Source organism: Mya arenaria, chromosome 4, assembly GCF_026914265.1.
Source record: "Mya arenaria isolate MELC-2E11 chromosome 4, ASM2691426v1".
NCBI lineage: Eukaryota > Metazoa > Mollusca > Bivalvia > Myida > Myidae > Mya > Mya arenaria.
The window spans coordinates 71,125,849-71,140,167 of NC_069125.1; the positions used below are offsets into that span (position 1 = coordinate 71,125,849).

A 14,319-nucleotide genomic window follows, 5' to 3' on the forward strand; every position below is an offset into this window, starting at 1 on the left:
GGTCTTGAAATGTTTTCAGAGAGTTACAGCGACTTGACAGTGTAACCAAGTCTCCAGTGTTCACCCATTTCTCAGAAACTCTTAATGGTCTTCAGACAATCAGAGCCTACAAGTAAGGAACTCTGAATACAACTCATTCGAGTGCTGCTTTCACAGAAAATACTACTAATTCAAAAAGTTCCTTAGATTAGACATTTAATGGAATTAAATGTGTATGAAAAAATAGACAATGAATTACATGCTGTAACTCAGAAATTGCTTTTTAATAACAGTGATGTTTGACTAACTGTATCTACTTGTCCTTCCATTTAAAGGTTATCATTGTGTATAAATCTTATGAATAAATATATACATGTTTAAACAGGGCACAGAGCCGATTCCGGCAGATAGCCATCACATCTATAGACAACAATATCGTGCCATTTCTCTTCAACCAGACAGCTAACAGATGGCTGGGAGTCAGACTGGTAGGTCAATATGTGTGTTTTTAGCCAGATTATTCAATGAAAAATTACAGGTTAAGGAATGGCAAAAAACAGGTAGGCAGGCGGTTTAATGTCGTTAATAATTCTTTCATTAAGGTTTTTATTCCATGTCATTAGTAGTCACGCGACATACAATTACGTCATAATACAGTCATTTATGAAGTAATAATGTTCTCATCTTGTTCACTCTCGAGAGAGGATGTGTATTTGTTCAGTCAGGAAAATAAGTTTATTTTATAGACAATTATTCAGATGGAGGAACAGTTTCAGGAGTTTAAAGACTCTGTGAACGAAAGGATTATCGGCGTAGAACGAAATCCACAGACAGTGATTCAGAAACTTGATATTTCCTCCGGATTTGTAAATTCACCACGTGAAGGGTGCTTCTCGGTAAACGACCACCCAGAAAGAAGCCATGTGTTGGCTCCCGGTACCGCAGCTCTAACTGCCACCGGGTCTAATTCTGATATCCAGGGGGATTTTTCCGCACTGAAGGACAGTTTGGCACGGATTAAGCTGCCGACAGAGCTGCGACTCAACGAATCCCATCAAGGAATCAAGCATTCGGATGTTCCTGTATTGAACATTCTTTCAAAGTGTAGCCGTTAGGCCAGAGTTTTTTATCTTTAGATTTACGGGAGATTTTTCAAAAAGTTGGGTAAGGAGGAGGAAATAAAAATAAAAATAAAATGCATAAAATGTCCCAAAGGAGAAATAAATAAAAATAAAACGGATTTTTCTCCGATTTTTTTTATTTTTTAAATCTTCTTATATCATGAAGACAAAACACACCTTACTTGTGTCAGCTATTTCATAGGCTGAAAAAATGGTGATAGATCACCATAAAGTTTCAAAAGCATAATTAAAAGATCCTTTTAATGACTGAAAATATTGACCTCAACACTGTGAGTTCAAGGGCTCATTGAAATTAATTGTATATATTTGTTCGAATGCATCTATGCATATGAGGTGCATATATTATCAACCCATGGATTTTATGAAACATGTCAGTGTAATAAAGAAGTTTAAATGGCCAATTCTAACCTTTTGCCCACAATATAAGCATATCCTTTCCATTGTGAAGTAATCAAACATTGAACACAGTTTCAGACACGGTATAATAAGGAGGTCAAATGTGTTTTTCTGTCTTTAACGAAATAGCACCGTGACAATTTATCGTGATGTGGTTTTTATATAGAAAATATAACCAAATTAGTAGAAGCCCTGATGGAAATTCCTCTTCACTTCAAAGTTTGACAGGGCTTACGGATACACAGACAGTCAAAATCTACATTTATGTACTTCACCAAAGAAAATTCGGGAGCATTAAGATAAATTTTACAAGTGTTATATGTTTCAAAAAACCAGGTCTAAGAACTGATTTTAGAATCAGTCCTGAAAAATATCCTTCTAATTCCAGCTATGATCGTAAGTTATACAGTGAGACAGTTTTTAACATTGTATACTGCCACCTCTGTAAATAATATACTAGAGTATGTACGTAACAAGGCAATTGAAAAAGTGAATAAAGGGTTTATATTTCGTGGGATCTTGAATTCGTGGATCACCCAACCCACGAAAACCACGAACATTAATGCCCCACGAACATTAATGATTTCACAGTATGCCCGTTGGCAATAAGCAACAGATAAGTTTGACTTCTTGCACTGACTGCCAGATATCTTATGTTCAGATTTTTTTCTGTTTTATCGGAAACACACACTATGGTATTATTACATCATTTTCAGTATTCTATAACGATTTAAATACTAAATCATTATTAAACTAATTAACAACTACGAATATCACGATACCTTGTGTTTTTCTCTTCAAATATGTGATCGTGAAGCAGTGTGTTCAATGCTCCCCAGAGTCAAATTCAGACAAAAATATCCATTTTGACTATGATGAACACGATATCATTTTGCAGTTTGTGTTTGCCAGAAGCTATACATTTTTGCGCTGTAATCCAATTCATCCTTGTTAATATACGACGTGCGCCAACGACTTTTAATAGACAATACAACCCACGAATTTCTGTCTCCTTATTTTGACCGGAAGTTTCGCAATCATTCCACGAAACGCGAACAACATACTGAATCTACAAAAAAATCACAATAAACACGCTCTAAGTTCACCACGGTTTTATTTAAATAATGAAACATAAACATCGTACCGTTTTTGTAGTAAAACATTTCTATATAGCTGCAGAAATTGTGAGAAATAAGGGGTATGACAAAAAGTACTTTCACTTTTGACAGGACGTTGTTATGGTAACGGGTACCTGTTCTGTTTCCCCGCGTATTTCCGACTGGTTTACGTGGTTTGTGCAGTAAAAAGACCGATAATGAATGACAATTAGTACACCAGTTGGTTCTGAGATATTGGTTATAGAACACTAATTTTATTTTTTTCTTAACCTTGGAGCAACGTTCGTCGGAAAAAATAAAAATAAAACTACGAAAATTAATTTTATTTTTATTTGGGTTTTGCAATATTTAGGTACGGCGCTCCCGTAAATCTAAAGATATAAAAACTCTGGCCTTACAGTGAAACCACGGCAAAACTCCTATCGACAATTGAACCAGGATCTAGTGTAACCCAAGAAACATTGGACCAGTTGTTTCTTATTTGTCATGCCCAGTGTAAATATGTTCAGGACGAGTATGCGGCTATTCTTGTAAATGGACAGTTTGACCAATCAACATCAAGGATATTTCGTGCGTTACAAAAGAACACATCCGGGTTAAACGCAGACTCGCTCGATACTTTAAGGTCTGCAGCCACCTTATCGGCGGCCAGCCGTACGACAGCCCCAGCATGTGGTGCGTCAACATCATCGTACGAGTCAGGACGTGGCGGTTATCGTGGAGGTCAACGCGGAGGTTGTCGGGGAGACGTTTTCAATAGCTTCACATCGCGCCAGTTCCCGTCGTCGAGATACCGCAACAGTCACCAGAAGGACGAGGGTGCACCAAACACATACAATAAGGACGATTAGTTACGCATTGTGTGCTTACATTAAGCGTTGTTTTCATTCAGATTTCACTTAATTAAAATTTTGTTTCAATGTGTATTTCTAATCTCCAACGAAATATATCTGCATGGAAACAGATTGATGCGCCCGATCACATAATTGATTGAATTACTAATGGTATTACTATTCCCTTTGCGACAGAAGTACAGTCTTTCGAGTTAAAGAATCACGATCTTAGTGCAAAACAGTGTCAGTTTGTTAATCAGGAATTACATAGGTTGTTATTACTCGGATACATAGAACCTAGGGAAGAAAAACCAGTTTGTGTGAGCCCTTTAGGGGTTGTGCCTAAAAAGAACAATAAGTTACGTCTTATCACGGATTTAAGGAAGCTTAATGATAATTGTAATGTTCCAAAGTACAGAAATGAAGACATTCAAGATGCTGTGAAGTTAATAGAACCCGAAGACAGGTTTATTACGACTGATATCAAAGACGGATTTTTACATATACCTGTTCATGTATCACACAGAAAATTCTTAGGATTTAAATGGGATGGAGTTTATTATGTGTGGAATGTGTTAGTATTTGGTTTATGCTGTTCACCATATTTTTTCAATAAGATTTTGAGGCATGTTATAACGTATTTACGGTCTGTAGGGTTGAGAATTACAGTTTTTGTTGACGATTTTCTACTTTGTGCATCTGTGTCAAATATAACAGATCACAAAGATCAGTTACTGCATTCATTAGACGAGTTAGGGTTTGAAGTGAATTTTGAGAAATCAAACCTAGTGCCAACACAGCGTATTGCATATATTGGATATACAATATGTACTACCGACAGCAGAATAATCGTAAAAGTGCAGTTGAATCGCGTGCCCAGGCTAAAGAGGTCTATTCGGAGAGTTCTTGGTCAAGGGCTGGCAGCTGCCCATCAGTTAGCGAAAGTATTGGGGCAGTGTGTGTCAGTGGCCACACAATAGATCGGTTTGCAAATTGTCAGAACGCTCAGTTACCGAGGTTCAACAGTCGGTACTGGGATCCGTTGTCAGAAGCAGTGGACGCCCTATGGCAGGGCAACTGGGGGTGCGAAAACAACTTTGTAAACGCCCCGTTTTGTCTTATACCACAAATTTTAGACATAGTACAAATGCAAAAAGCGTATGCGACCATAATAGCTCCGCAGTGGAAGACACAAACATGGTATCAACGGTTGGCTTGTATGTCAATTTCCCCACCTCTAAAGTTACCGAACAACCCAAGAGTTTTTCGATCAATGGGGGCACTTCCGGAGCCGTGCCGGAACCGGAAGTGGCAAATAGTCGCCTGGAGAGTGTAAAGCGGGAAGAACTTGTAGCAAAAAATGGTCACAGTATAGTATTAGCAAGTTGAGATATAGCCTTGCTTAGGGCACTTTACGATCATATGATAACGCGCTCGAGAAATTGTTTAAGTTTCGTTCTGAAACAAAGTGTGATTTCCCGCCAAATGACACATGTTATCTGGCCGATTTTTTCTGCAACATGGCTTACGTGTCGTCTCGACCTAATTCGGTCATTAGAACAAACATTGCCGCTATAGGTCACTTATATCGAGCCAAGGGGCGTGTCAATCTTGTCGAAGATTCAGACGTAAGACTTCTCGTTAGCGGACTAGTCAAATCATGGACCAGTGAACCAATGAAGAGATCAAAGGTCATGCCTATAGAGGGTTTTCACAACTTATTTTTAAGTTGTTCGGACAACAAACCTTTGGATTTTAAGTATCTGAGGCTTAAAGCCATTATGTTATTAGCATTGATGTTAATGCTAAGACCATCAGACATGCACTTAATGGCATATTGTATTCACAAGCCGACGACGAGATATTAGTCAGGTTGAATTCCGTGAAACGTCTGCCAAAATAACATTTTTCGGAATCAAAAATGATACATCGCGGTCAGGGTTTGAGGTTGAGTTGCCACAGGCGAGCAATGTTAAGCTTGATCCTGTTCAGACATTACAGGACTACATTGAACGGACAGACAGGTTCCGGCCGCCAGGTGGTCCGGTATTCTTATCGCTTCGCGCGCCGTATAATGCAATTCAAGCATCGTCCGTTGCCAAGATTTTGGATGAAGCTATAAAACTGGCAGGTCTAGAGGGACAGGGTTACACGCCAAAGTCGTTTCGTCCAACGGGAGCTACTATAGCGATAGCTCAGAATATAAATCCCAAGATCGTACGTAAAGTCGGGCGATGGAAGAGTTCAGAGGTTTTCTTCGCACATTACGTGCATTCTCAGGCTCCTTCTGGCTTCACAGATGACATACTTAATCATGAGTAAATAAGTATTGGAGATTTTAGTTCATACATGGAGTTGGCACTCTGGTTTAGTACGCTTTAATTTGAGTACTTCATTCTATTTTGTGCATTTATCTCATCAGTATGGCATATGTGTTTAATTTTAATGTTTATTAAAATTAAGAAACAACAATGTATGTATTGTTTGTCGTAGTGACGTATATTTACCAAAATAGTAGTCACGCGACATACAATTACGTCATAATACAGTCATTTATGACGTAATAATGTTCTCATCTTGTTCAGTGGCATTTATTATAATTGTATTATGTATATTATATGAGCTAATATAGAAGAGTGAACCTGTATGGGAGTATGGCATATGTGTTTAATTTTAATGTTTAAAGTTTATTAAAATTAAGAAACAACAATGTATGTATTGTTTGTCGTAGTGACGTATATTTACCAAAATAGTTTGATTGTGTTGATCCAATTGTTATGAAAATTGGTCAGAATACTTGTCTGCATGTGTTCTTGAACAATTACAAATATGGTCACCTCAGGTCAAAATATACGTCTCAAGGTCAATATTATGTCATAAATTCAATATTTTTTATCCAATTGTTATGAAACTTGGTCAGAATACTGCCACAGGTCATAAAGTCAGTCACTAGGTCAAAAACTTAGAGAGAAAACAATCCCTCTTATGAAATAAACAATTTTGTTAAATTATATCATAAAACTTGTCAACTTCTTAATTACATGCTATAAACAGTTTTAACACAAACTCCAATGCAGAATTCAATTTTAATCTTTCATAAGAAAACCATTTTACCTTTTAAAAAGTTTTTAACTGCATGACTACAAGTCAGAGTACCGGTAGTTGAATCCAAGACAAAAAAAGTTCTGCTCCAAACTATGCATAAATGGTAGTTAAAAGCAATTTTAATTACTGCCCACTAACCATACATCCTATTGAGAAAAAAAACACCATTGTCAAAACGGAATTGGTCTCTAATGGGGCTTACCGCATCGCCTCGTGTTAATTGAATTCATTAGTAAAGATAAACATAATACTAGTAGCAGAGAAAGATGACTGATATCATTCTCATATTGTCCATTTCAAAATCAAATGGCTATTTTTCACAAGCAGAGTAACGTGGGTTTCTAGTTTTCCCCACGCAACTGTGCTTGGAATTCAGGGCTGATGTGCTTAAAATTTGATATTTTGTTTCAGGACTATTTTGGTGCAGTTTTAGTTCTAGTATCGTCTGTGACCAGTCTTTCATCCGGCCTTGCTGGAAAAACAGATCCGGCATTTGTCGGCCTATCCATTGCTTATGCTCTTATGGTAAGGCTGATGGTCACTATGATGTTGAATATTACCACTATCAAATAAAATGTATGAGAAAGTTACACTTAATCTAATTATTAATCTTTTTTCTCCACTTAAAAAGCTTTTGTCTTCAAAAGACTTCACAAAGTGATACGCTGTTATTAGTTTAGTATGGCTCTGGTATTATGATACTTTTATTCCAACAGCTTTACTTATCATTTCCATTTTCCTAAAGTGACTGTGCCTTACATGTCTATCATGAACCTTGGTGTTTGATATCAGGTGTCAAACTACTTGAACTGGATTGTTCGTAACAGCACAGAGTTGGAGATGATGATGAATTCGGTGGAGAGAGTTAATGAATACAAACACCTGGACACTGAGACCACACCTGCAGGTAATGTATTTTAATAAGCAGAGACAAAACACACAAATGTAGCAAGGAGCATAACTCTGGCTTTAATAATTATCAAGTCATGCCCCTTTTTGACTGACACAAAATCAACCTAACAGAAGCATTACCATGCAGTTGATATTCTCCGCTTGAGTAACTAGCTTTATCATACCTCAATAAACCTAACACTGCTCATATCTTGTTGTGTTTACAGAAGAGGTGAGCAAGCAGGCTGGGTGGCCAATGCGGGGGGAGATAGAGTTCCGCAATGTGAGCCTCATGTATGATATCTCCCAAGATCCGGTTGTCAGCAACCTCACATTCGCCATCAGTGATGGGGAAAAGGTAAGCAACTAAGTGTATACCCTTAACAATCCTTGAGAAACATAAAGGTAGTGTGACATTGCTGGCAACATAGGTAAACTGAGAAAATCATTATTATACCTGCTAGCATTTGACACTGTCACTAGGATGGTGCTTACTTGATGAAATACATTCATGTCAATGTCGTAAAATGTATTGATCTGACAAAATTAATTAACCAGATTATAAAATCACCACTGTATATTTTTTTGGATACCATAGGTCATTCACAGGATAACGATCTGGTTATGCGACAGCTTTTTTGGCTTTGTAGTGCAAGAACTTTAACCTTGGCTACCAGAAACACTGAACACATTTTTCCGGAGACAACACAGTCCGCATATACCGCATAGATCCAGCATTAATCACTATTAAGTTATGCTCCGTTTTAACTATAATAAGTCAGACTAAATAATATCATGAATACTTCACCTAGTTATTGTTTATTTTGTTTTCATTACTGTTGTATGTTTTCATTACTGTCCAGATTGGTATATGTGGGCGGACAGGCAGTGGCAAGTCATCTCTCACCCTGAGCTTGTTCCGAATGATCGAAATCTCCGGGGGCGAAATTCTCATTGATGGGCGGAACATTGCCCACATTGCCCTGCCCGAACTCCGCTCCAAGCTGGCCATCATACCTCAGGATCCCATACTCTTCACAGGCACAATCAGGTGTGGCAGAAAGGACAAAGATTGATATTAAGACCTTGTAAACATGTAAGAGCAAGGAAATCCATAACATGTTTCAAAGATCAACTAACAACATGGGAATTAGATTTAGTTATTTTTATACCCTGAAAAACAAAGTTTCAAAGGGTTATATTAGAGTCACCCTGTGGTTCGTCAGTTGGTCAGTCGGTCTGTTGCAATTCTTATTGTCCACTGGATAACTTGAAAACTACTGGATGTAATTTGATTAAACTTCATTTTATGGTAAGCACATTGACAGGAAGTGCAGTGTACAAGAACCATTACTCCATTACAGCCAATTACAAGAGTTTTTGCCCTTTGTTACTTTTTTCTTGTCCAGAGCATACCTTCAAAACTACTGGATGAAATTAAATAAAACTTCTTAAATTGCATTGATAGAAAATAATGAGATGAATCACAGTATTGCACTTTGTCACTTTTCCTTGTCCTGAACTGAAAAACTTCTGGTTGGAATTGTATTAAACTTCATACTTTGGTAAAGCACAATAGGAAAAAGTGCAGTTAGCAAGAAACATAACTCTATTTAAGCAAACTACAGAGTAATTGCCCTTTGTCACTTTCTCTTTTCTGGAGCATTTGTTGAAAACTATTGAATGGAATTTAATTTACCTTCATAAAATGGTAAAGCACAATGAGAGGAATGGCAGTGTTAATGAACCATAACTCTACTTTAGCTTATCACAGAGTTATTGCCCTTTGTTACTCTTTCTTGTCCGAAGCATAACTTAGAAACTAAAGGATGAATTTAATTAAACATCAGACAGTGGTAAAGCACAATGAGAGGAAGTGTTGTGTACATGAACAATAACTTTATGTCATCTAACTACAGAGTTATTGCCCTTTGATACTTTCTTGTTAGCAGCGTAATGTCTTAATTAATTAATGGATTTTAATTAAACAATACACATTGAGTAAGCATTATAACTGGAAATGCTTTTCAAAGAAATAGTTTGCCATTTCTGTGTCCAGGCGGCCTATTGTTGGTATTCGTAACTCTTGTGACAGCTTTAGTTTCATCTGTTTTCTTGTTTTGATTACATTGAGCAATAAATGTATACTGTTAATGCAATACTAAATTTAATGTTTTATATGTGTATTTTGATAAGCATCAATAATTGTGCACTATCCCAGGGACTGTAAATGTTGTTAACTGACCTGTCAATGTTGTACTACAGGTACAACCTGGACCCTGGTGGGGAGTTGGAAGATGGCAATTTGTGGACGGCCCTAGAGTCTGTGCAGCTCAAAGACACAATAGAGGCTCTCCCCGATAAACTAGGTATGGACCTTTTTTATCAGCACGGGTAAATGACAGATTATGCCTCATGAAGTTAATCTTTAGATTGATTGTATTGTGGGATAAGCATAATGATAATTGATATGATACCAAGCAATATTAAACTTTAAAGGTTATTATTTTCTTGCATTTTATGATGTTGTACAGTTTTAGGAACCTTTTTTGTTGATAGTAGACTTTGTGCTCAAATTGATTGTTTTAAAAAAACTTTAATTTATATTTATATAGATTCTAGAGTATCAGAAGGTGGTGAGAACTTCAGCATTGGCCAGAAGCAGCTGTTCTGTCTGGCACGAGCCTTCCTGCGGGAGAACCGTATCCTCGTGTTGGATGAGGCGACAGCCAGTATTGACCTTGAGACCGACAACAAGTTACAGACGGTCATTGGCACTGTGTTTAAGAATAGGACCGTGATCACTATTGCTGTGAGTTGGAACAAACAGGGCTTAAATTATTTGTTTTATGTATAAATTTCATATCAACTCTTTTGATCGAGTATTGTTTAGGTAGAAAAAATGCTGTTGTACTACTGCATCAGCTTGAACTAAAAAATACAAATATAGCCCACTCTCAAAAAAAACATAAAAATAAAATAATCTTCTTAAAAGTAATGTAGGCTGGTAATTTAATGCCATGTCCCTTAAGTCCTGAAATAGCGGCCATTTTTCAAACACATAACTATTTTTACTTAAGTTTCACATAGTGAAACCTGGTTATTTGAATGAAGTACATCGTTAAGGTGGATGGTTGGGTGTTGTCAAACTCAACTATGAAACTTTAGGTAGGGTAGACATATTAAAACTTGGTAAAATTAGGAAGAGTTTATGGAGACCTTCAATGAAAGGTCATTTGGGGTCCCTAGGGTCAAGGTCCCTGTTAATGAAAAAAATAAAAAAAGGTTGAAACTGAATATTTGAAGTTGAGGTTGAAATATTGTGACATAAACTTGGGTAATTGGGAAGAGTTTATGGAGACTTCTCATGGGATTCCATTTTGGAACCCTAGTCAAGATCAAGGTCACTGTTACTAAATATTGAAAAATAGGTGTCAAAACTAAATATTTTTAGTTACAGTTCATTTATTGTAACTTAAGCCTGTAACAGTTACTGTTCATATAATAGGAACATGAATTCTACTGAGTCATATTTTACTTTCTTCTTCATTGAAAAACTGGGTTTGTCGCATTACGGTGTTTCTTGTTTAAAATTGAAAAGCAAAATAAAAATACAACACCAACTTACCATAAAAGGGCTTATATGATTCAGGACAAAAACGAGCAAACAAGCAACTTTTTATTTAACTCCTGCCTCACACTCAAAGTCTTTGCATTCTTCTGATTGTGTCAATTCCACTTGAGATCATTGTCCATAACTTTGAAACATTGATACTTTATAACTTTGTCTAGCTAATAATAATGTTTTATTAATAACAGCATAGAATATCCACCATCATGAAGTATGATCGTGTAATGACGATGGACCATGGTCGTATGGTGGAGTTTGATTCTCCGACAACACTGATGGCTAACGAGGATAGCTACTTCGCCCGTCTTGTCAGACACTCCTATCGCTGAGTATCACATGGAATGAGGGAAGTGCCAGTTTGAAACAGTAATTGTTAACGACTGTGTGTCATCTTCATCATTTGACATTGGTTTATTTTGTTCAAGAATGTGTAATTGTTCACAATATATTATGATATGCATGAACTTACATCAAGGATAACTTGATTGGTAATTGTTGTCTTTTTTAAGCACATTGTATTTTTTATACAGACTTTTACAGTTGTGCCATGTGTTATACTTTTTATGTAAAATTATCTTAGTTCCCAAGACACACATTTTTTAGCTTGATACAATTGTCATTTTTACAACTGAACAAAAAGTTGATTAGACATTGGTCGTATGATGCTGTATACCTTAATATATTGGTATTTAACTTTCAATGAACTTGGCCTAATGGTACACTAGTTTTTCCAGGTAGGATTTTTATAATGCATTCTTTTTTACACAGCGTAACTTATGATGATAAGGAAGAAGTTTTTATTTGCATTCATCTATGGCCAGGTGCCAGTTTCGTTGGTGCTTCAGCTCTGAAGTCATCCTGGTATGGACTATTGTTGATGTATATGTTATATTACAATTATGTTTAACACTGTATAGGTATATCTTTCATTTGTTAAATTGTCAGGACATTTACTTTTACTTTATGTTGTACATAATATGTACTAAAGTCTAGTCTGATGTATTTATTGGTTTATACAGTTTCAGATTGACAAGACCAACTTGATCATCCTTAACTTCAGAGCTTTTTTATTTATTTTTGTGAATAACACTTAAACCGTGCCAATATTGTCATGGTACCCTTATCCATCTATAACATTTTGATTTGTATGCATGAGCGAGGGATCAATATGTGAAGGTCTTTTTTATTAGTTTGGTCTCAGTATGTTGTTTGCGTTGGAGGTGGGAAAGCTCTCCTCTTCATTAGAATCCTTTTGAAGAACACAGACATTCTGTTAAATTACGGGTAAAAGTTCAATGTATATACTTAGTTCCTTAGCCCTATATTTTTTATTCCTGATCAAGAATTAAGCATTTGCCATTTTAAGGAAAATTTAACAAAAATTGATTTGTAGGCCTGGTGCATTTGGGTATATCTAGGTACGCCCTTGTATGTGCACATATGCCTAGATATACCCCTGTATGTGCGCATATACCTAGGTACACCCTGTATGAGCACAAATACCTAGGTTTGCCCCTGTACGTGCACATATACCTAATCTCTATAACAGTCTTTAGTCAATTCTTAGAAAAGTGTGCATTCAGAATTGTCCACTTGAGAAATAGCACAGAATTAAGGAACTGAATTGGTGGAAACTTGAACGATATTCGAAACTACAAGAGCTTATCTGACAATTCCTTAAGTTGGTACCATTTAGTTATCTTAATACTTCCGCCAACATACTTTATAGAATGGAATACAATTACATCTTGATTGTAAGAATATACTAAATGTATTGATGGTGAGTAAGATTCATTCAAGTCATACCAATTCTGTTAGATGCTGTCAATAGATATTCAATAAGATGTTATTTATTGTTAAATCTGAGAGGGTGGTTTTTGTCAGTGTGTTGAGCCTTCCGCTGATCAAATAAGTCCGCCATTCCTCCTGTCTTTTGTTGTTAATATTTCTAAATTGGTTATTACATAATACAGTTAATCTGCGATACCTGTCATTGTTTATACATGTATGAATACCATTCTTGTGTGTTGTAAAATATGGTGCTGATGGTGTTGTCAATCATAAAGTATACATGTAGTCATTATGTTGAGCCTGGGACTTGAACAATTTTATTTGTTTTATTAAGTATTCATGGATACCACTTGTGTTAAATTGAACAATAAATGTCTGCCATGCATAATCCATGGGTTATTTGAATGGATCAAGCTAGTGAACAACAATGTTTTACAAGAATTTGTAGGAAGAAATTACAAGAGTTGGTAAAAACTGTGTTAACTATGTTTTGTTAAAGTTTGGAGTGTTTTGTTGGCCAAGTATCAAACATTTCACAGTCATGGCCATGTACGATGTATTTTGAGAAATTTCTAGTCAGCCTTATTAAGATGCACCACAAGAAGTCTGTAGGATTCATATTTTATATTACTAGTAGTATGTAGCATTCAGGTTGTTTATATTTTTACCATGCCCTTAAATGATGAGGGATTTTTTTTATACTTTAGGGGATTTTCGATTGGTTGTAACCTATTCAGTTTATTTATATTATCTAGGATTCTCTTTTCATCTTTAAGTTTTTGAGATCTGTGTAGTTTTTCAAAGTACAATATTTGTTGTATTTTATCTAAAAAAATCTCTTGTTCATGTATTTTTCTGGCTTCACCTTGAAAAGTTTACAAAAGTATCCTGTGTACAATTTTGTGAATTTCCGATGCCTGGTTACCTGTATTATTTTGGTAGCATTTATAAAGGGTATTAAAGCTGTGGAAAGAAAGCATATGTTAAAATAAAATATACACTGAAATATAAACCATATCCTTGGTTAAAATTACATCGAAAAATATAGTGCAAACATTTTTTTTTGAAAAATTGCATAATAGGTCATTTCACGGCCAATTGCAGCTTGAAGAATATGAAAATGACATAAATTTATTTTTATAAAAAAATAATCAGTCGCTAATTTTACAAGCTAGCCCTTCCAAATGATAGTACAACTGCAAGCGGTTACCAGGCTTCCAAATTGAATTTCATTTGCCAAACTCTTGCATGAACTGACAGGCTTATTTGCAGATCTAATACCTAAACACTTGCCATAAACTGGTGTGCATCTCGTAGAATGTAATCATGTTTGTATAACATAACATGCATACTGTTTTTGTTCTCATAATGCCTATATTGCTTTATATCAAAATTTAGCAAAATAAATTTACAACAATTCAAAATGTCTGGGT

The 14,319-nt window shown here is 35.9% G+C and overlaps 1 protein-coding gene across 2 annotated transcripts in view; it reads left to right on the forward strand.

The window, feature by feature from the left end:
• Positions 1-14,311, forward strand: part of LOC128231303 (ATP-binding cassette sub-family C member 9-like) — a 32,246-nt gene extending 17,935 nt beyond the window's left edge. For both annotated transcript variants that reach the window (XM_052943943.1, XM_052943944.1), the window contains 9 exons: positions 20-112; positions 365-467; positions 6,985-7,098; positions 7,366-7,480; positions 7,692-7,822; positions 8,328-8,515; positions 9,730-9,833; positions 10,080-10,276; positions 11,284-14,311. In XM_052943943.1, coding sequence (XP_052799903.1) covers positions 20-112; positions 365-467; positions 6,985-7,098; positions 7,366-7,480; positions 7,692-7,822; positions 8,328-8,515; positions 9,730-9,833; positions 10,080-10,276; positions 11,284-11,424 — 1,186 coding nt within the window. In that variant the 3' untranslated portion in view covers positions 11,425-14,311. The remainder of the gene's footprint in view (positions 1-19; positions 113-364; positions 468-6,984; positions 7,099-7,365; positions 7,481-7,691; positions 7,823-8,327; positions 8,516-9,729; positions 9,834-10,079; positions 10,277-11,283) is intronic.
• The last annotated feature ends 8 nt before the right edge of the window (positions 14,312-14,319 follow it).